The 23,074-nt window shown below is 40.5% G+C and overlaps 1 protein-coding gene across 6 annotated transcripts in view; it reads right to left on the bottom strand.

Moving 5' to 3' along the window:
• MYO6 (myosin VI) overlaps positions 1 to 23,074 on the bottom strand; it is a 192,315-nt gene that overhangs the window by 39,232 nt on the left and 130,009 nt on the right. For 5 of the 6 annotated variants that reach the window (XM_060236220.1, XM_060236240.1, XM_060236263.1 and 2 more), the window contains exons 18-26: positions 22,102 to 22,275; positions 18,886 to 18,924; positions 16,679 to 16,772; positions 7,571 to 7,701; positions 7,381 to 7,458; positions 6,515 to 6,644; positions 5,465 to 5,555; positions 3,836 to 3,986; positions 1,113 to 1,321 (exon numbers count right to left, since the gene is read on the bottom strand). In XM_060236220.1, coding sequence (XP_060092203.1) covers positions 1,113 to 1,321; positions 3,836 to 3,986; positions 5,465 to 5,555; positions 6,515 to 6,644; positions 7,381 to 7,458; positions 7,571 to 7,701; positions 16,679 to 16,772; positions 18,886 to 18,924; positions 22,102 to 22,275 — 1,097 coding nt within the window. Of the gene's footprint in view, positions 1 to 1,112; positions 1,322 to 3,835; positions 3,987 to 5,464; positions 5,556 to 6,514; positions 6,645 to 7,380; positions 7,459 to 7,570; positions 7,702 to 16,678; positions 16,773 to 18,885; positions 18,925 to 21,108; positions 21,377 to 22,101; positions 22,276 to 23,074 lie in introns of those variants that run through there. The other variant, XM_060236257.1, reaches the window with a different exon arrangement.

The following is a 23,074-nucleotide window of genomic DNA, read 5'->3' as shown; positions in this document are numbered from 1 at the left end:
TTACCCTGAATGAATATAATACACACACAAGGTCCTTTTCAATTACAATAGTACGAGACCTTGCCCAGTTCCACAGGAATGGGGGAAAGAGGTATATACAGGTAGTTCTAAAGCAGGGGTGGCCAAACTGTGGCTCGGGAGCCACATGCAGTTCTTTCACGCATACTGTGTGGCTCTTGAAGCCCTCACTGCCCCATTGGCCGTCTTGGAGAAGGCATTTATCTCTTTAAATCACTTCTCCAAGCCAAGTCAGCAGGCGGCTTGGAGAATGCATTTAAAGTTAAAGTTGTTTTCTTTCCACCTCCCTCTTCCCATATATTTCCTTTCCTTCCTCCCTCCCTCCCATCCTTCCTTGCGGCTCTCAAACATCTGATGTTTGTTCAATATGGCTCTTAAGTTAGGCAAGTCTGGCCACCCCTGTTCTAAAGTGTGGGTAAAGTAACAGTCTTGCTGCTGGTATTCCTTTTTTAAAAAAATCTGTCTAAATGTGTGCTACTATGAAAGAAAACAGAACCCAACAGACTCCAAAGATCCCCCCCCAAAAAAAAAAAAAATCTAAAGGAAGAACAAGGAGCAGCATAGCTGTAAGGGAAGACAGTTGGTGACATTTGTATATTTTAAAAGGAAAGCACCTGGTGAGTATATATTCTGGCCCTGGAACTGTCCATCTAGGAAAAACAGAGTTATCCAAGGCTGACAGTATATTTTTTAAGTAAATGCACAAAATATGGCCTAGGTTTGGATATGAGGAAAGAGCAGTAGTTGCTTGTTACACTTGAACAACCACACGCTCTACAGCCATCAAAGCAACAAATAAAGTCACTACTGGACAAAATTACATCTTTCCTGTGATGGAATACTGCTGTTTGGTTGCAGACAGATTATAGTTTCTTAGCAATCAAATTATAAACTAGAGGTAAGACACATGAAAGGCAGCTAAAACCAGGAATGGCGAATATGTTGATACTATGCAGCTAAGCATATTGGACCATTTGCATCAAACATGATTCCTTGGACAAGTCTTCTAAGAGGAGCCACTTGCTACTATGAAACATCCCAGTGCTTCCACTGCTGTTAACAAAACTCCAAGAACTGATGCTATCCCCACTCACAGTCGCCTTTCTTCCTCTTCCTTCTTTCGACGCTGCTCCTCTTCCTCGCGTCTCTTTCTCTCCCTTTCCATTTCCTCCTGGATGCGCTGAAGCCTTTCAGCCTCCTCTTGCTGCTGTTTCTTTTTTTGTAATGCACTCAGAAGCTGTTCGGAGCTTTTAACTAGGGAATCATACTCCTTCTGTATCTGTTCTCTAGGCATTACTGTGGCCTGCCAAATAAACCATTGCAATACAACACTTATTTGTATAAGAATAATAAATGATTACTTATACAGCATTCTCAACAGGTATAGCAACAAACAAAGTTACTATGAAGTCTGATGTAGAGAAGGCACTGAGAAGCAGGAAGGGTAAGGATAAAGGTCAAAAAATACTTTCAATTTAGGTACAAGTCTTTACACTTGATTTCAATAGGGCATGAAGGACACAGTATCATATATAAAATATAACCAGAACTGGCAAGCATGATAATACTGTGTTTTGGATGAAGAGGGTCATTACAAGCACGACTTCCTCCACCTCCATTATAATGCTCTCAGGCTATTTTCTGTTCTGTATCACAGATAAGAGACGTTTGATCCTACAATCAGATTTCATACAGCATCCCATCACAGCTTGAAAAATCAATTAGCACTCTCATGCATCAAAAGAAAGATTAAACACAGTTGAAAAGCTACTATAAGTAGGAGGTACAAAACCACTACCTTAATCGGCAGAGAGTGATCCTTTAAAAGTTCAGAATCATAGCAGCTGGCCAAACATATCTGACTTGTTAACCTTAAATGCTAATAGAACCTCCCATCATACAATTATATGCTATGAAATTATATTCCTATTTGGAAAAGCATACTGTAGTGGGGAAAAAGCTCCTTCATTCAGAGCAATACAAGTTATTCCTACATGAAGATGTTTCTGCTTCAAAGGCTGGCTTTTGTTGCTGCAACAGCATGTGTGATCATATGGAAATGTGGAGAAAGCAAGGGATGTGCTTGTAATGATTTGAATTTATGTGTGTTCCTTTAATTGTTCAAAAGTTGCAGTAGAGAAAGGGGGGTGAAAACAGGGGAATGAGTGAGGGAGGTGATTAGTTGGTGACTGAGAGTGTGGGCGAAGCTAAGATGTATGTGTGGAGAAAGAGAGAGAGAGAAGTCAGTCAGCAGTTAACTCTCAGCAGAGTGACAGCAATTAATGGTCAGTCGTGGTCAGTCAGCAGTCTACAGAATCTGAGATTCTAGAAAAGAAAAGTAGAATACTTTAGAGCAGTGTCCCCCAACCTTTTTGGCCCCAGGCACCGGCCTCAGGGCTGGACCACCCACCACGGCCCCAGGGCCGGCAGGACGGGGGCATCTAATTTGTCTGGGTGTGGAAATTCCTGGGCATGGGGAGGAAGTGGGGAGGAGGCCAGGGCAATAGCGCTCTCCACGAGGGTCACTGCAGCTGTTGCCGCAGTTTCTTCCACTGATCAACTGATCAACGGGGGGGAGGGGGGGGTTGGCCTTTAAAGAGCCAGGGAGGTGTTTCACCGCCCCTTCCCCAGTCTTAAACTTGTAAAAACGGAGGGGGGAGGAGGCGCCGTGGGGGGCAGAAGGGCTGTGCAGCCCAGTTGCTAACAGGCCATGGACCAGTACCAGTCCACGGCCAGGGGGTTGGGGACCCCTGCTTTAGAGGACATATTAGGGGCTAGATAGAAAGCCAAAACCTAATATTGTCAGAGTATTATAGGAGTGTCAGAAACTGTCAGAAAGTTGAGTTAGGAAGAGAAAGTAGGATTTGAGAGTGAGGATTGTGTGAAGTGAAAGAGTGACACTTCAGTCAGAAGATATTATTCACTGAAGAATTAAACTAAAAGCATCCTGAAACCAATATGCTTATTGTACAAATAAAGTTTTGTCTTGTTTTATATTAACCTGGAATTCTATAATTTTAAAATAGAAGAGTATCATCCTCAGGGCCACATAATCCAAAGGAGTCTTACAACTTGGGCCCAAAATGTTTGGAACTAAATTCTTGGTGGCAGCATAACATATTTTAAGAGGGAAGTGCCACTTTAGCCAAAGAGTTTGGGAGGGGGGACAATAACACAAAGGTTCTAGCATTTCAGGGTGCAAAGATGTGCTTGAAAGCATGTGGATAATTTCTGCAGAAAACCTACAAATCCACAGTTTCTGTATAAGGCTTTCAGTGGAGTTTAGGGATGGGGTGGACGCTTCCACGTCCCTTCCCTCCCACGCCTAGAAAACTAAAATGAATTAACAAAATAAAAAGTCTGGAATTATGAAAGGAAGTACATGCTATGTAAGAGAACTGAGGTCTCTAGACATGTGGCATACACATTTTAAAACTATATTATGAACATTCAGTGCTTTTTTTGGAGAAAAATCCCAGCAGGAACTCATCTGCATGTTAGGCCACACATCCCTGACACTAAGCCAGCTGGAACTGTGTTCCTCTGAGTTCCTGCTCAAAAAAAGCCCTCTGTACATTTGCTCTATTTGCCTACAACTCATCCAGCTTTTCCTAGTGCCAAAGTTATATATCCTGGGTGCAGAATTCTGATTGTTTTTGCATGGAATACAAACAGCTCTGTTCATGTTCAACTTCAGCTAAACAACACAATGATTTGATTTTAAAATTCTCAGGATGACATGTGCTAGCAGCAACATGCTCCTTCTGTAAAGCATTAAATGACATCTAAAACAATTCCTGCTGTGAGTGTGTCTCACCTTAATCTTGGACATCAAGGCATCAATAGACGTTTCAAGATCCTTGATCTGCTGGTTCACCTCCGCTTTCCCCTCTTTCAAAGCGCTTACTACTTCATTGAATCTATCAAGCCTCTTCTTCAGTGTGCGAACCTTTATTAGGCCATCGATGCTGAAAAGGGAACATTCAAGCATTAGGTTGTATGTGTAGACTGAAATTCTGTAAAAGGTAAAGGTAGTCCCCAGTGCAAGCACCAGTCGTTTCCAACTCTGGGATGATGTCGCATCACGTTTTCATGGCAGACCTTTTTATGGGGTGGTTTACCATTGCCTTCCCCAGTCATCTACACTTTACACCAGAGCAAGCTGAGTACTCATTTTACTGACTTCGAAAGGATGGAAGGCTGAGTCAAACTTGAGTTGGCTACCTGAACCCAGTTTCCGCTGGGATCAAACTCAGGTCATGAGCAGAGCTTGGACTGCAGTACTGCAGCTTACCACTTTGCGCCACGGGACAGAATGTACTGCCCCCCCAAAGCCACTGAATCCACAGAAGAAACACAGGGAGGATAACAGAGAAGTAGAAGAATGGAGGCATGCAGGCACTCATGCAACCCAGCTGGCCCTTGAACACCTTGTGTTGTTTTTTAGTTTCTGCAGCACAATTCAGAAAGCAACTGTTAATGAATGAGAACAGTGAGATAAGAAATGAGGTTGAGGTGGTTTGGAAGCTACCACAAATGAGACCGAATAGCTTCAAGAAGAGGGAGGGAGGAATCACACTTTGCTTAGCAGTGTCTGGTCCTACTATTTCAGCTGTTTTAACAGCAAGTACACAGGTCTGTGGAGGTATCCTGTATTCCACAGGAGTGACAGGAATACTTGGAAAACAACTGGAAAACTTTAGGATTTTGTTCAAACTGTGAATCATGAAGATTTTTTGTTAGCTGATCTAATCTACAGCATTAAATAAAAACTCCTATTTATTACGTAGACACATTATTTTCTAAGATACCTCTAATATTTAAATGTGACTGTGATATGTATAATCTTTTCAATGCTAAAGTTGAACACACTATGCCAATATGCTGGTAGTCACAGTAAGCTTCTTCTTATCCAAAGAGTATTCTCTGTTCTCTTTAAGACAAAATTTGCATTTTCTGTTTCTAACTCTGACAGCTAAACCCAAAATGTGCTAAGGTAGCACAAGGTGCAGAAGTTTGAAGACCTCTCCCTAGTATTATTCAAAGGTTTTCTTGTAGAAAACTAAGCCATTTATACTTCTAAATTCCATAAATTTGTCAACCAGTACATTTTTATACACTAAAATTATGCAACGTACACCATTGAAGCAGTAAATCATGTTTAGGTTCAATCAATTTCATTTGTTGCCCAAATTTTGGGTGGGTTTTTTTTCATGAACAAGGAAAAATATGTCTATCAAAAAAGCAGTAAAGAAACACTAACATCATAAAGAAAATTCTAGAAGCTACTTTCTAGAAGCTACTCCTGCACAGCATTAAAGAAACAACGGTATCACAAACACTTTAAACTGTCTTGAAGGACATTACATATAAAGAACTAGTATTAAAGATTGGGATGCAAGCACCAGCACAGAGTTTTGGAGCATTATGTCTGGTTTTGTCTTACCGTGGTTTATGCTTTCTCTTGCATAGCCACATGCGAATCGTCTTCTGGATTTTAATGCAGGCACCAGCTCTGTACTTTATTTTGTTTTTCACTGCAAAATAGAAGCATTAAATGCAGGCATCTTCTAAAATGGAAAGATACCATACTTCTCTGGACAGAGAATGTCTTTTTTTAAAAAGCTGGGAGAAGATAACACAAGCATATGGCAAACAACTGTTTGAAAACCTGTCAAAGTAGGGTTTTTCATGAAATGATCATGTCACTGCCTTAACCCTATCTGTAATTAAAACAAAGTGGTTGTCAACAGTTCTTTTGAGTGGGGTGGCAAAACTGAAAAGATCTACCTGACAGTAAGCCCCACCATCCTGTGTAGAATGCAAACAAGAAAAGACTTGCTATATTCAGGATAGCAGTTCATCTGATCTAACATTCCATTTAAAGCAGAGGCACAGCCAAGATGTATCTGTGGAACTTGCAACCAGACCCACAATAGAAACCAGAACTTGCAACCAGAATCCACAATAGAAAAACAGCTGCTGGGAGAGAGATTTGTGGCTCTTTTTAGCCACAATATCTAGCAGCTGTTGAGAGGCTAGCTCTATAAATATGTCTAAGCCATTTTAATAGTAAAGGACATCTAAACAAGATGCTATCACCTTGTTTTGTGGAAGGAAGGGAGTTCTATTTATTAATTATGCACTGTATGGAACAGATAGCCCAGGCTAGCCTGATCTCATCAGATCTTGGAAGCTAAGCAGGATTGGCGGTGGCTAATATTTTGACCGCCAAGGAATACCAGGGTTGTGATACGAAGGCGGGGAATGGCGAACCACATCTGTTCGTCTCTTGCCTTGGAAACCCTATGGGGTCACCAGAAATCAGCTGTGAATTGACAGCAAAAAAATAAAAATAAAATTAGAATGGTAGTTTTGAAACTATTGCTGGGCAGATTCACTGCACAAACTAGTTTTAGTATTCCAAGTAAAGATTCTTATGATTAGGCAGGCTTTCAAAACTTGTTTTCTCAAGATACACCATTTGAATACATACGTTTAATAACAGAGAGAGCGCACCACTGAACCTTCTTCCAACGACTGCAAATTAGCCAGTGATTAACTCGTGTAATCAACTCAGCGAGATGATCTGGATCAGACTTCATTATTTGATCGAACTCTGCAAACTGAAAGAGAACACCAGCGTCACATAACGGAATGTTGGAGGATGCAGGTCTCCAGGGTAACAAGATACTGTAACCAGGACAATGGGGACAGCAACTGTGCTAACTACTCTTGGGCCATTTGAAAAATGTTGGTTTTGGCCTAGAAAGCCTTTAACAGCCAAGGTCCTGTATATTTGGAGGCACGACTCTCCCTGTCTGAATTTTCTCCAGCATTCCTCCCCACATGATCTTGTCGAGACAGTCCAGCAAAAGGCCCAGTTTTGAGCCTGACTTAAAGGACAGCTGCATAGTTGGAGCTAGGAGTAGGGCTAATTCATGTAGCCACAGGGATAAAGGTTACATCTTAGGCTAAGAAAGTTCAACAACTAATCTCCCTGCCGGGACTTAGGAAAAGACATAAAGCCTATTTGCTTGCTAAGGCTTTGGGAGTGAAGGCTGTATCCACGAATGTGGGTTTTTAGACACTGTTTCATTTCTGCAGTGTTTCTTCTTTATATAAGGATTAAAACAAACCTGTTATAAACTATCAAGCACACAGAGTGTGAAAAATGGGTTTTAAATCAATAAATGAATTAGGAAGATGGCCATGTCGGTATGTATATCTGAAGAATGGGGGAGGGACCAAAATTAAATTGTCTTCAACACAGCTTTCATGCTACTTTGCTTAGTAGAAAAAGGAGCAAAAACTATTTCATTTTATGTTCACAATCTCTTCTTGGATAATAATGCTGCTTACCTTGCCAGGCCTAAAAAACACTTTGGTTAATCCAAATTTGTAATCATTTTCATTTAAACCAAGGGCTTTGAAGAGTGCCTGAGGCAAAAGAAAAAAACAATTTGTTAACGATATCTCTGGAAAGAGGAAAGCTATTCATTATGAAGAAGAAAGCCAAAGGCAGTATATTGAACATTCTGAAAAGTAATACCTTGCAGAAGAGTCTAGGATCCAATCGGGTCAGTTTTGCAGGCATGTATTTTTTATACATATTATACAACTCATGGAATGAAGCTCTTGATGGGAAACCACCTTGCATCAAGTCCAACACAGACACCATGCCTAGAGCAAACAGACAGATAAAGGAATTAAGAAGGACACAGCTGTCACTCTGTACAAGAGCCCAGTGCCTGTAGTAGCCTGATCCAGAAGCTGTTAAACCAGGGCTTCTGTCAGCTGAAGTTGGTAATCTTGAATAAACTGTTTAGCTGCCTTGGGTCATCTGCTGACTTGACACTGGCCATTCAAGTTACCACAAGTCTTCACATACTTGGCCAATCCTTAAAAAAAAAAAATCACAAAATAGTGCATGCATCTAATGATTAAATTCAAACGTCTATATTTCCTGTATAGTAGAAGCTAACACCTGGGAGATTTCATACATGCAAACTAATACTCACAACTTTGGGAAGACAGAGTATCCCATCTCTGGAACTGGATCCATCCCCCATAACTCAGGATATCCTGCCTAGAGACCATAATGGTTCTTTGTATCCCTGGATTCTCTGAGCAAGGGCTAGTTTGGACCTCTCTATATTCTTAAATGCATAAACTAACCAAACACTCCATTTCAGTGGTCTACTTCTGCTTCTACATTCTCCTCCTCCCCCCCACGCCCCACCCCATTTCCAGGAAACAGGAATGAAAGGCATTCTGGGCCAAATGTTCTGGAGCCTGGAAGAACTATGAAGACAAACACAGGATATCTGGAGTAATGTGCCCTCAATCAGTTGCCACAAGTAAAAGGCTGGCAACAGCATTATGCACGATGTAAAGCTCTCAAACTATCCTCTGGCACAGCTTTTCACACAATGTATCCAGTCTTTAAGTTTCAAAGACGATGATGGGAGAGTGGGCATCAGCATGGCAAATGAGGTTCAATATGGGCAAGTGCAAAGTAATGCACACTAGTGTCAAAAATCCTAACTATAAATATATGTTGATGGGGTCCAAATCAGCTGTAACTGAGCAGGAAAGAGATCTTTTAGTCATGGTAGGGAACTCACAGAAAATGTTGACTCAGTGTGAGACTACAATTTAAAAAGACCACTGCTATGCTGGGATTATTAATTAGTAATTGAAAGCAAATCAGCCAGTATCATAATGTCCCTGTATAAATCAATGGTGCAGCGTAGGGGTCGTTTTGTAGAAAAATAGGTGGTGGAGCTCATCCAGGGATTGTTATGCAGCTGCACTTACTATTCAATGGACAAGGAGGTGGAACTCTCAGGAGGAGGAGGTGAAACTCTCAGAAAGGTTCAGGAGCTGTGCTCCTGTGAGCTCCCACTGAATCCGAGGCCTGGTGCAGCCTAATTTGGAATATTATGTATAGTTCTGGTTACCACATCTCAAAAAGATATTATACACTTGGAAAATGTGCAGAGAAGGGCAAGTAGAATGATTAAGAGGATGGAACACTTTCCCTATGAAGAAAGGTTAAAGAGGTTAGGGCTCTTCAGCTTGGAGAAACAACAATTGAGGGGTGACATGACAAAGGTTTACAACATTAAGCGTAGGATAGAGAAGGCAGAGAAAGAAGTACTTTTCTCCCTTTCTTACAATACAAGAACTCATAGGCACTCAATGAAATTAATGAGCAGTATTATTTATTTATTTATAACGGTCATAGACCAGCAAACAATTCATAAAAGTCCAATTCACAGCCAATAAAAGGTGATATAAATATAATTATTATACACCAAAATATGATACCACCTAAAATATACATAAAATATGAATACAGACTTTAAGACACTGACACTGAAAATGTAAAATTAGTGTTAAAACCAAGGATAAACTAAAAACCCTGTCTAGACCTTTGTTTCTTCCCTTCATAAATAAATAATAAATAAATAATAAGCCAGCATTCAAAGCAGTAAAATCATACAAAATTAAAACTGATTGTCCATAAAATCATACATAAAGGCCTAAAATACTGTTATAAAACTACAAATATAACAAAACATGGCAGTTACAGCCAACAGATTGGCAAAGGTGTTTAGCCATTTCCTGTATGAATCATTAGAGTTTTCTTTATACTTGTGGCAAGCCAGCCAAATTTTGCTAATTTGTATGTAACCTCAGGGTTCCTATCGCTAAGAAGATTCTTAAGGAGTTGCAATTTTTGGCTACTGGTAAAAGATATGGCTGTGGAAAATGGAAGTACTTCTTGATGATCATTATAAGCCTCACAGTCAAATATGACATGGACTAGAGATTCGATACCATCATTGCAGCAGCAGAGACATAATCGTTCTTGGAACGGCACCTTTTTATATCTCCCCTCCACCACCACTGAAGGGAGAACATCCCACTTCAGAAGAGTAAACGTTCTTCTGTATTCATTGTTTGTTAAGTGGTATAGGTAGGGCATTGGGGTCACCCTGTTGATCAGTTCTGTCAGAGCTCGCCATTTGGTTGTGCTATTGAGGTCGTTTGGTCTGACAACATCCAATATTCTCTGTTTCACTATCTCCCTAGCATTATCATAAGTGAGAGAACTGAAATATTGTTTGGAAAGGTCATAATAATGAATTCTGTCCTCTATGGCCCTAATCCATCTTGGGACCAAGGTATCTTGCAGAATTAAAATAATCAAGCCCTTAGGAAAAAACATAAGTTTCAACCAGAACTGGATGGCCAAAGTCCAAAGCCTCACTTCTACTGTAATCATGCCAGTTTCTATTCTAATTAATGCATTCGGAATGCTCTTGGGTACCTGCAGAACTGCCTTGATGGGAATATTTGACCTGGATGGTTGTTTGATCATAAAGGGCCTGAATAAGAAATAACGCTGTCTATCAATGTTGGTGGCTCTTAATTTATCCCATAGGATGGTCCTAAAGATAGAGTCAAAGGCTGACTTCAGGTGTAGAAATGCAGCATATAATGACACACTTGAGTTTGAAGAATATTTTACAATCAAGTGGTCCAACAGCATGCAGTGGTTTAATAAGGCATAACCTTCTCTGAAGCCAACCTGTTCCTCACCTATGGAAAAATCGTTCTCAAGCCACTCTTTAAATTTCCACAGTAAGTATTCCCATCAAGGCTATTTGACAGACCCCATTTCTACCAACAAAGGGGTTAAGCAAGGATGCCTCCTGGCCCCCTACTTATTTAACTTCTATATCAATGATTCGGCATCGCATATAAATAAACCAGAATGCCACCCACTGAAGCTAGTTAACAGCTCAACAGGCTGATCGGCCTATAGTTGTTTGGATCTTCTTTGTTACCTTTTTTATATATGGGGGTGATGATACCTCCTCCCCAGTCCTTGGGAATTTTCCCTAATTGATCAATTTGTGAAAACAAAGCTGCCAAAACTGGGGCCCACAATTCTGCATTCATTTTAAATAGCTCTGGTGGAATTAGGTCAATGCCTGGGGTTTTCCCTGGCTTCAAATTATCAATGAGCTGCTTTACTTCTGTACACCCCACTGGAGGCCAAGTTGGTAAGTTAGGGATGATAGCAAAATTAAGTGGGCTTGTAATTGTCTCCCCATATACCATCTTATAATGATGTAACCAGACATCTGGCGAAATAGGGCTATTAAATATATTTGGTGACCTACGTGCTGGATCAGAGACTAGTTTCCAGAATAATACTGAGTTTTTTTCTTTAACTGCCTTCCAAAGTTCCTCCCAAGAAGCCATAATGTCTTCCTGTTTCTTTCTTCTAATGAGGGCCTTATATTGGGCTTTTTGGTGTTTTAAAGCTATTATGGATGTTGCATCAGGGTTAGTTCTATAGTTTGCATAGTTAACATTAAGGGTATACTTTGCCCTTTTACATTCTGCATCAAGCCATGGTTTGTGTGCTCCAGTTCTTTGGTTTAAAGGCCCCGACTTAGCTCTTTTCAATTTCTTCTGTATCTCCCTTGAAATTAGATTATATTCCTCTAGGCAGGTATCAATATTGACTGCATTCACCAACTGGTGAAGGGTGTTATTAATGGACTCAGAGGACAAAAAAAGACCCATCCTCCTTTCAATGAGGATGTCCATCTAGGGCGATTATAGCTAGGGCCATCTGTTGGTTTTAGCCTAGTGTTATGGGATTTACCGTAATGCATGACTAGCTCTTGTAAATCAGTTTTTAGGACTAGAGGCAAATGGTCGCTATCACAATATGGAGCAACTTCAAAATGCTCTATGTGTGGAACCACCTCCTCTGATACCATGATGTAATCAATGACACTCATTCTAATGCCCGGCCAATATGTGAACTCTGCTGGATGATCACTAGGCAGGGACCCATTTAAGATTTTGAGGTTAACTCTATTTATTAGCTGGTTAAGGAGGACACCTGCATTGAGAGCCAGTTTGGTGTAGTGGTTACGTGTGCGGACTCTTATCTGGGAGAAACGGGTTTGATTCCCCACTCCTCCACTTGCACCTACTAGCATGGCCTTGGGTCAGCCATAGCTCTGGCAGAGATTGTCCTTGAAAGGGCAGCTGCTGTGAGAGCCCTCTCAGCCCCACCCACCTCACAGGGTGTCTGTTGTGGGGGAGGAAGGTAAAGGAGATTGTGAGCCGCTCTGAGACTCTTCAGAGTGGAGGGCGGGATATAAATCCAATTTCTTCTTCTTCTTCTTCTTCTGCATAGTTAACCTTTGTATCTTTTGAGCACCTTTTAAAAGGCATAGCAATACAATTTCCCCTCAATGGGTAATGCCTAGTCTTAGCAAGCTTAGAACAGATAAAAGGAATAACGTGGAATTCACTGCCACAAGAAGTGGTGGTGGCTACAAGCATAGACAGTTTCAAAAGGGGATTGGAAAAACATATGGAGCAGAGGTCCATTGTTGGCTATTGGGACAGTGATGCTTTGTGCTTGGGGGGCAACAGTGGGGTCCTGGCTCTGCTGGTGGACCTCCTGATGGCACCTGGGGTTTGGCTACTGTGTGACATGGAATGTTGGACTGGATGGACCATTGGCCTGATCCAATATGGCTTCTCTTATGTTCTTATGAGAACATAGTACAAATCATCATACAACCTTAAGATCTTTCCCATGATGGAAAGAGACAGAGAGTAGCCAATTAACATCCAAAATTATTATCTGCAATTTTTTAAAAAAACCCTATAAAAAGTAATCTGGCACTCCATCCTCTTGGCTGAGACATTAATTATCTGTTCTGCTCAAAATCAACTTGGGTAGATTGGCCTTCAGGGAGAACAAGTAGAGTCCTTTTGGGGTAAAATGCATTTAAATAAACTGAAATTTTGACAAGTTAAATGTGCCTTCAGGCATATCAATATTAGGGAATGTGTCCAGACATTTTATTTAAGTTTTCAGTCAGAGAGAAGTCGCTGTGTTAATGCGTTATTGATGATGACCTTACAAGTTTATTTTTATGTTGCAGGATTTAAAGTATGACCTTGGGAGAAAGATCCAATATATGTGATTTTTGCCATGCAGTTCCTTCCAAAAGTGGGGGGGAGGGGAGATTTGGCACATACTGCCTTCTGTATCTATTCTAGGTGACATCTATATTACTTTGATTTTTCTCTTGAACATTCCATGTTAATAAGCCTTTTATTTTTATTTTTATTTTTTTGGGGGGGAGACTTACTTTCTTTGAAATTTGCATGCACTTGTTTCTCAACCAAAAGACAGAAACAGAGGTCCACGAAAACAACATGCTGGCTCCTGAGCTACCCAGAAATAAAGAGCTTCATTACGCTCCCTCCCCCATCTCTTGCAGCCTCACAGTACTGCCAAGAACTATCAGCATTCAGATTATCAGCCAAAAATGGTATCAATAGAGCCCTAATTAAAGCAAAGTTGTTAAGTAGTTGTGACTGACTTGCTAAATTAAATGTAATATGCAGCTTGACATGACAAGCAATAAGGAGGTTGCCAAAAGGAACCAGATGCTTAAAGCATCATGGCCTTGAGTATGCTAAAAATGAGCAGGCGCTTAAGAGAGAAGCCAAGACCGCAGATGACAAAGCTAATAAGTAGAAATAAGGGTCACATCAGGGAAAATTACAGGGGTTTGATACCTAGACCAAACTGACATAATGTTCTAATGCTACTGATGCTCAAACTGCACTTCTTCTGGCTCAAACAAATCTGTTTATGCATGCCAGACATTTTTAACCTGCAAAATGTGTAGAACTATCACCTGTTACTGAGGAGCCAGTGACAACATTCTACTGATTCTGCCTGAGATAAGAGAACCCTGCACATGTGCAATGTACAATAAAAGAGAGACCCCAATTGGACTGATAATGCATGTTTACATCATTCAGTTTTGTGCTTTACTGCCATAATAAGACTGACTCTGTACTACATTTTAGCAATCGTTTGCAACACTGTGTAGACAACGTGTTGTGAGCCAGCCAGCTACCTCCTCCTCCAAAATGAGGAAATGGAAGAGTAGAATGCCTGATGGAATGCCTGCCTGAACAACTGGATTTAGAGACAGAGCCAGCTAAAGATGTGTCAGGAGATGAGGATTGTCCATTGTGGCAGAAGATGAAAGAAATGGGACAAATGTGCTTCAGGGATGAGTTGGCTCATTAGGCTGATAAAAGAGCAGTGGAAACAACTTTGCTTGCCACCCTCTGTGAGCTGTTTTTTCAGCACTCAGACTCCTGATTTACCTTGTTGCCTTGATATCCTGTTCTGCTAACCTGTGTTTGTTTTTCAGTTAGGAACTCAGATCTTGTCTGTTGCTTTGAATCCAAGCCTTGACCCTGAATTCTGATTTCCTTGTTTCCCCAGACCTGTGGTCAGAAACCCTCAGCTTTCTGACTCAGTGCCAGTTTCTGACCTTGCTCTTATCTCTTGTCCTGAATTGTTGTGGTTGCATTTGTGTCTCCCAGAACTCCATGACAGAGAAAAAAGCATCAGGCCCTGAACATGTAGGTGTATTTTATCAACTATAAGATTATATCACAATACAGTCACAGTCCATGAATGATGAAATGAAGGGCTTTTTTTGTAGAAAAAGCCTAGCAGGAACTCATTTGCATATTAGGTCTCCCCTCCCCCGATGTCACCATAGTTTCACACAGGTCTTTTTGAAGAAAAAGTTTAGCAGGAACTCAATCAGGCCATACCCCCCGACACCAAGCCAGTTGGAAATGCATTCCTGTGTGTTTCTGCTCAAAAAAAGCCCCGATGAAATGCAATTCCAGTACAATGTAAAGTGCTACAGATACAGTCCTATACAATTCCTATGAGTGTTCTTCCACGGTTGCCAATGGGACTTCTCTTGGAACTTTCACAGTGGAGAAACGGATCCCTGAGCCCGACTTGCTATTTGAATAGCAGCAGTTTTGTGTCTTCTTCAAGAGCTCCATCCTTAGGGTCTCAGAAACCTTCTTCTAATGGACCAACACAGCCTCCACTGTGGAAGTTTGTCTTTTGTCCAAGAGAAGTCCCATTGGCACCTGTGGAAGAACACTCATAGGAATTGTACAGGGCTCTTTATAGCCTTGGGACTGTATTTGAAGAACTTACATTGTACTGGAATTGCATTTCATCATTCTTGGGACTGCGACTGTATTGTGATACAATCTTATAGTTGATATAATACACCTGCATGTTGTTAACACTTGGAATTTGCATGGTCTATTTTGTTGTTTTGTATCATCCAGAGACCATGGTGCCTTGTGTTTATTTGCTTTGCCCTGAACTTGGCATTTGTTTGTTGATTATAACTGTATTGGTGATACTGGAGGCTCAAGTTCAGTCAACACCAGGTTTGCCCTTGAACACGGCATGAAGATTGTTATAGCAAAGCTATAGCACAATATCCCACACTATCTAGATAAGCCTTCAATGAGAACACATAATTTGTTTTGGAAAAGTAACAAAATTTGATACACTGGTGCAGTTATTGGGTTGCATATAATTTAAAAATGTGGAAGCATCCACTGATATTAGCAGAAGTGCCATTTAGGATCATTACAGGTTCCAGCTGTGCAGCCCAATTCCACTTTTTTTTATCAGAAGTGTTCAGTGGGCTCACTCCCAAACATGCAATCTGATATCATAGTGCTTGGAATTCATCCTTGATTTAATTGAATGATATTATGGCTATATAAGTATGCATGGTGGAAAATATTTCAGAAAATTTTTAAGAGATATTCATAACAAAACATACAGGAATGCAAGCTTTTATATAAATATAAAAAGAAAGCCTCCCACTTTCATGAATCACAGGACGGTAAATACAACCATAATGCTTCTGTCATGACTGGTAGCCTTGATCATCTGCTGTCTTTGTTCCCCTACCACTATACCTGAGATATGCTGCTTGCGTGCTATCTTAGTAGTGACCTCTTAGTAGTGACCTCCCTGAAATGGCTTCTTGGAGTAGTTGGGAAAGGGAAGTAGACACAAATGCAGCCAGATCTTCTGTCTCCCTCCCCTGCCTTTAAAAAGTCATGCAAGAGACTTAGAAGGTATGCAAGGAATTCCCAAATATAATTTTTTCTCTCCCTACACAGTGGTTACTCAGCTCATACTAGCAGCACATCTGTTGGTGTCAGTTCAAGACCTCCAAGCTGAATTTACTTGTGCAACTTGAGTAGATAACAGGCCCCTCAAAGACACACCTACATTACTGGGCAGGAAGAGAATGCGGTAACAAGCTTTTCATAACAGAAATCTCTCTCCATACTCTACAAGAAGCTGACACACTGCTGTTATTGTAAGGAAGATTAATGATATGTACCAACACAGTGCAGTAATTAGAACAGAATCTGCTGTTTGTAATGTTTGGAAAGGCAACACAAAGATTTCAAAAGTGCTTGATGGGGATGGCGTGTTCTTCTTTCAAATAAGATACTGTATTATTCTAAGCTTGTGCTCAGAAGCTTATGTTTGTTTCCTTTTTATTGCAGCCATCAATTCTAAAGAACACAGAATCTCAGTCCTCTTTTCTTTTTTTTACATTTAAATGTTAAAAACAGCTTAGATTTGTCTAATTAAAGAACTCTGGGCTAAAACAACTCTGCACATGTATTTGTAAAGACACAATGTCAATGACATTAGAACATAGACAAACCAAATTACCTGAACACTGGAGTTGGGACAGAATCTGGGCACCTTCAAAATGATGGCTTGTCATCTTTAAATTAGGCTTGATGCAGCGAATAAAGCTAGATCCCTATTGGAAAAACAGTGGTTAGCAATACCATAAGAATATCTGTTAATCACTGAAGAGTAAAAAATAATAGATTTTAAAGCTGCACTGAACTGACTCCATAGGCATTCCGACAACTGATCTTGAAGCTTAAACTGTCTATTGAAACCTCAAATTTATTATTTCACTTTCAGCAATACTAGGCATCGAAGAGGCATTTAAGCATAATTGCAATTGTGCTACTGAATCACATATAATTTTTCCTCCCCTATTTTAATCACGATTCTTGCAAGACAGAAAGAAAGCTTGCAAAAGATTTTCTTTTTTCTTTTAGTATTACATAGACATTGAGAGCCTACAAGGAGCATTTGTGCAGTATTATTAGAGTGTATTTGTACCACAGAGCTATGCTTGCTATTGTGGATAGACTTGAAGTGGCTACTTGAAGGAAAACACTTGAAGCCTCTGATTAAAATCTCTGAAGCTCATCTTCCTTACCATCCTTTGCAAGCCCAATAGGATGGTGTACTCCCTCCCCCATACACACAGAAGCACACATATACACAAACATAGTTTGGTTATGGGGGGAAAATGAATTGTGCTGACAACCATTCCTAGGGCATAAAGTGTAGAAACCCTAAAACACATGCCCAAATCCTTAAATGCAACCTATGCCTTCTTTGTTTGGAAAGTTTCAGTTAACTAAGATAAACTATAACCTTATAATTGTATCTGAGTAACAGACTGCTTAGGAACACAAATGTGGAATAGAAGTAGATGATACAGAACATGGAAATTAAACATAGTATAGAGATAAATACTTGAGCTACTATTACATATGACTGGTTTTAAAGACTTTTAAAAACTGTGTGTGTGTCTGGAAGCCATGACAAATTCTGGTGACCCTACAGCCTGTCTCTGCCTTCCAACCCTGGTATTCCAAGGAGGTCTCCCACCCAAGCACTTGCCAGGGTCAACCCTGCTTCGCTTCTGAGATATGATGAGGATTGCCTGGGCTATCCAGTTTGGAGCAGTTTTAAAGATGTTATTGATCAGGAAAAATATGACGATCGGGACAAATTAGTACACCCCGCCTTATGGTATTTCCAAAGACATTCATCTCTGGACATAGGTATAAGCCATGGGAAGCAGAAGCCAACCACAATCTCCCTGTGCCTTGTACATATATGATATGTTAATGAATTTAAAGTATTTTATGCAGCATTTACCAATTACATCACATACAGGTACCTGGCTTTAAAAAGATACAACACATGAAGTAGACCTTAAATCTTATTGTTCTCCTGGGCTTGCTTTGATGTGACACAGAGGGTCCCTGACCTGACAAATAAAATGTTCTACCCAAAGAAAAAGTACTCACTGAAAAATGGGCTGAGACAGAAATTGGTAATTTTTCAATCTGAACATTTGTAAAATGAATTTGCAATACCAACACACTGGGACCACCAATGATCACGAAAAATTAGTCTGAACTGACTCTTGCTGAGACTGAATCAACCCAGCCTCTGTCTCATTTCCCAGCCTTGTACACAAAAACTGTGAAGTTCTCCCTGCCCTTCTGTTGTTGCCTGTTGGCACAATGAAGCTGGGAGGGGCTTCCCCATTGAACAGGGGGCAGGACAATGCAGCTCTCTGTTTCCGTGCTCCTATAGCCTCACAGTACAAGAGGAAAGAGGGTATGTCCCAGTGTTTACAAGACATATATGACTAAAAAGGTCTACAGGAATGCAGGCAGTTAGGCGAGCAGCTACCCACCATTTTTCTTCTAGAGGGGGTGTGATTCCATAGCACCCAACGCCTCATCTCCAAACCTCCCCACTTTTTTATTCTAGTGAGCAATTTTTCAGCCCTGCTCTAGGTCAGCATAAAGTACTTTGTTGTTCGGGTTCTGTTTTGCAATGGCCAATGGCTATACACAATACATTTTTAACTTTACTGCAACAACTTGCCTGTTGAGCAAATGTAGCTTTATAAATACAAACAATGCATTCATGCAGTGAACCATTTTAGGTATTCATCTACATTAGATTTAACGTAAAGACCAAAATATGAACAAAATGGAGTCTGACACACAGCAACTGAGATTATATCTGCACAAGTGTTGTGTTTTACTTACAGTACTGCGGAGCTTTTCCAGCAGCAGGTTTAGCTGAGTCTGTAAAAACAAAAGCATGTGTTTCAATAGGGAGATTTCCCAGCTTAACACACACAGCAGGATGCACAACTGATTGCAAGATGGCTTCATGCTAGCTTTTCATGTGCACAAGCAGTTGCTCAAATAGAAACGAGCAGTCAAACATGCACATAGGTCCCGACAGAGTGTCCTTCACAGAACTGCCACGTTAGCACCAACAGCCTCACATACTACACTCTTGGTTGAACAGAGTTAGCAACACAAGCAGAAACTCAGTGAACATTAGTTATCAGACACTGAACGTGAAACAAGCAGGTATCACAAAGGACAAGCTTGTGGAAAGTGATTTCCAACCAGAACATAAAGCCCATCACAGATAGTGCTATAGGAGGGGGCTGCATAGGGATAGGGGTGATACCTATAATAAACTAGCATGTCCAATGTGTCAGAGAAGCCTAAGCCACAATCCTCTTGACTGAAAACTAGTCCAGCAGCTCACTTTAAAAAATCCCCATCAGTGAGCACCATGTAGGCAGAGAACATAAAACAGGGTCTTACATACAATATATACAGGACAACCTACTTAGAAAGCATTGCAGTCTTCAGAAGGCTAGTGAAACTTGCACATTTTGTTCATCACCTGAACAAGAAGAAGATTCTACATTTTCTGTGTCCTGAGAGATTTTTTTAAAATTGCATTATGGAGGGTTTAATTACTGAATGGGTTTAATTTTTATAACTGCTTATTGTTTTAAAATTGTAGTTATAAATTTTGAACACTGTTTACTGCTGATGCAATTAATAGAGTAAATAAATACATTTGTTGCCTATGTAGGGGTGGCATCACACATTCCCCACCACCTGCAGTATAAAGTCATACAGTCCATGAACTATTTTTGCTTCAGCCATCTAGAGCCAAGACTTTCCACTCTGACAGAGTTCCTGCACACACAAGGGTTTCTCCAATGTCCATCTCATGAGACAGTTCCACTTGCACAAGTTCATTGCTCGCATATTTCTTTCCTTCAGCAACTGTACTGTCACAGTGGCATGAATCCAACAATGTCATTCTTCCAACCGCACAAAAGGGAGCAGCAACTGCAGCCGATTGCCCTGCATTCTTACTGTGCATTTTGCTTTTCCTGAGGGTCTACTGAGAGAGCAATAAAACTTTGGAGGATAACTGGGTTGGAGCAGAAGGGGGAAGCAGGAAAATCCTGCACTGCAAAGTGTGTGGATGGCTGGATACAAACCAAGGCTAGATGTTCAAGATCAAAGATTGGTCTGGGTTTTTTTGTGGCGGAGGGTATGCTGATTATAAAGCATAACTAGTGTATAATCAATAACTGCAGCATTCAGTCAGCTATTTGCCAACAATTACTCAGCAGGAAAGCATATAGGGGAGAGGTTACTATCACTATATGGATTTCTGGATTGGAAGCAGCAAGCCTACAACTCTCCCACCCAGTTTACATTTACAACTCAGGATAGTTCAAATATTTGGAAAAGAGGTCTCTAAAGCAGATGCTACTGTCATGCAAGATAATGACAGAATGTCATCATGTTTGCTTAATGTGAACTATTTTTCACTTTCATATTTGCTAGTTAACTATCAGAGGATTTACTGGGAGGGGGATGAAGCCGACTGGCATTACATTTTTTTCAATGAACATCTGCACAAAAATTCAAGTATACCCATAGACTTGGATCCTGCCTAGATTTCTGTGAGTGCAAGGGGAGATTTTCACTGATTCTTGTCTTCCACAGGAGACCTCCAGTTCCCTCCCTAATATTCCTAAGGGACCCTCCATCTCCTAGGAACAGCATTTTGGAGGGTGTTAGGGGTTGCAAGGGAAGAAGGAATTGGCAAATATTGTCCACCCCTTACAGCCATGGAAATCAAGGCAAGATCCAAGCTATGTAATTCTTTATGTACGAAAGTCAACATTTAGCAAATATGAATACTGTATTGTTAATGTTCCAAATATAAATCTAGCTACTATATCAGTGCTGGAGATGACCCCAGGCTTTAAACTAAATTTCACTACTCAGTTTCATTATGTACTCTTCTTTCCATAAAGATCAGTAATGAGAAGCCTTTCTGCCATTAATTATTTGGGTCTTTCCTTGCTTTCTGTAGTGCAAATGCTCTTTCTGCATGCCTACTACATTTTCCCATTAGAAATTTTCTGGCCAGACATGGTCAATATATGGATTAATGAAGAAAAATCAGTACAGAACTCAAAAAGCTGCTGTAAGTAGAGACACAATTCTCTAGTGTTATGTGAAGCAAAAGTGATGTGCTGAAAATGAGCGAACTGGCTGAAATTACAGCAGTTTGACAAATAAGCAGTCCATAAATGTGATACATTTACCTGCAGCCCTTGGTTTTACCTTTGCCTGCTTTTCCTTTCAACTTCCCTATAGCTCCCTCCAGCCATCCTGAGCTGGTATAAGCCAACTAAAGTAAAAACTGATGAACAGGGAAAGGAAGCAGAAAAGAGAGAAGGCTTAACATTCAGAAGAACAGAAAGTACAGAGGTTAGATGTACAGCAAAGAACAAAGGAAAAAAGCATCAACTACTACTGTTCAGGAAAGAGAGAAATTAATTGACCTGAGTATAACTTTTCTCCAAGCTATTACATTACTCTGTTAGAGCAACTTCTAATACTTTACATTGATGGAGGGGGAGAGTAGATAAATGTAGATAATTAGGCTGGTGGGAAAGAAAGGAGAGAGTGCTTCCTCTCTCATAATACAAAGACTTGAGAGCTCCCAATTGAGTTGATGGGCACTAGATTCAGGGCAGATTAAAATAAGTTAATGAATGATTAACTTGTTGAATTCAGAACAATGAGGTAGTGATCACTATGAGTTTCAATGGCTTTATTAGAATTACAGATGAATCTTAACCAGGTCTACTTGGAAGCAAGCCTTGTGCTATTCAGTTGACCCACTCCCGGGTATGGGACCTTTGGACTGCAGCCTTAGATTCATCTGTGGTTATTAATTTTGAACATTCTTGAGCAAAGAGCCCTGAATTCTGTGGCAGTTGCTTCTGAGTAAGCATGTTTAGCACTGTACATGATACCACATGATACCGAATGCACCTTATTTTCCCATCCTTAAGAGTCCTATTATTGCCATTCAAAATGGAATCAGTACAATAAAACTAATCCCTTTTTGCAAGTCCATACCTTGAATTTATTTCCCACGCTGATGAAACTAAGTTTTCCTGCTTTTTGTTTAGCGTCTTTGTTGTTGTTAGTGTTGGATTCAAAAAGCTGACGGACGAATTTATCTTTGGATTCACATATAAGAGATTCAAGGGACATGTGCAGAGCATCGTTGTTTTTTTCTACAAACTGAGTCTAGGGAAGATAATGATGCAGTTACGTATGAGAGACAGTCCATACCTGTCATTTTATCACATGATGACTACAGAATCATGCAACAACCGGCATGTACAAATGAGGAATCATAAGTCCAACAAACAAAAAACCTTCATCACTTCAATACTTTCAGTTAAGTCATTTAGTTGCAGAGGAGAGTACAGCTGCATAGAAAATGTACAGAAACTACATTCATGTGCAAAAAAAAAAAGCCTTGAAACAAATGCTTGTCTACTGAGATCCAGATAATCAACTGATCATTACAATTCAACTTAAAATAGCATCATTATATTTGAATGACAGGTGCCTGCCCTTGGAAAAGGCACTGGTGTTTGTCCACCCCACATCTCTTCAGAGGAAGCACAAGTGTGTGTGTGGGGGGGGGAACCAACTGTGGCTCAGTCCAGGAGTGTGGGTCAATCAAGGACTGGCTCACTGGCCAGGTCTAGCTGCAGCTGTCCTCCCTCCTCAGTTTGGGTTCCCTACCCCCCAGAAAAACACATTTTCAAGGAAGCATTTTGGGCTGCAGTGGGAATGGGAAATAGGAAACCTGCAATCAACGGATGAAGAGCCCTTCTGTCTGTGGAAATTACTGCTGAATCCAAGCAAAGGTTAGTATTGCACATAGAGTTCAAGAATAAATCTGTATAAAATGGATCTTTAAAACATTGTTCAATAACACAAAAAAAAAGAAACTGAAGACTAACTGATTGTTAAAAGCCAGCCTAGCAGAGGCTGTGCTTGACATGCAAAAGGTTCCAGATTCAGTCCTCAGCAT

Source organism: Heteronotia binoei, chromosome 1, assembly GCF_032191835.1.
Source record: "Heteronotia binoei isolate CCM8104 ecotype False Entrance Well chromosome 1, APGP_CSIRO_Hbin_v1, whole genome shotgun sequence".
NCBI classification, from domain to species: Eukaryota; Metazoa; Chordata; class Lepidosauria; order Squamata; family Gekkonidae; genus Heteronotia; species Heteronotia binoei.
The sequence above is the reverse complement of the archived record's forward strand: the minus strand, read 5'-3'. Positions and strand labels throughout refer to the sequence as shown.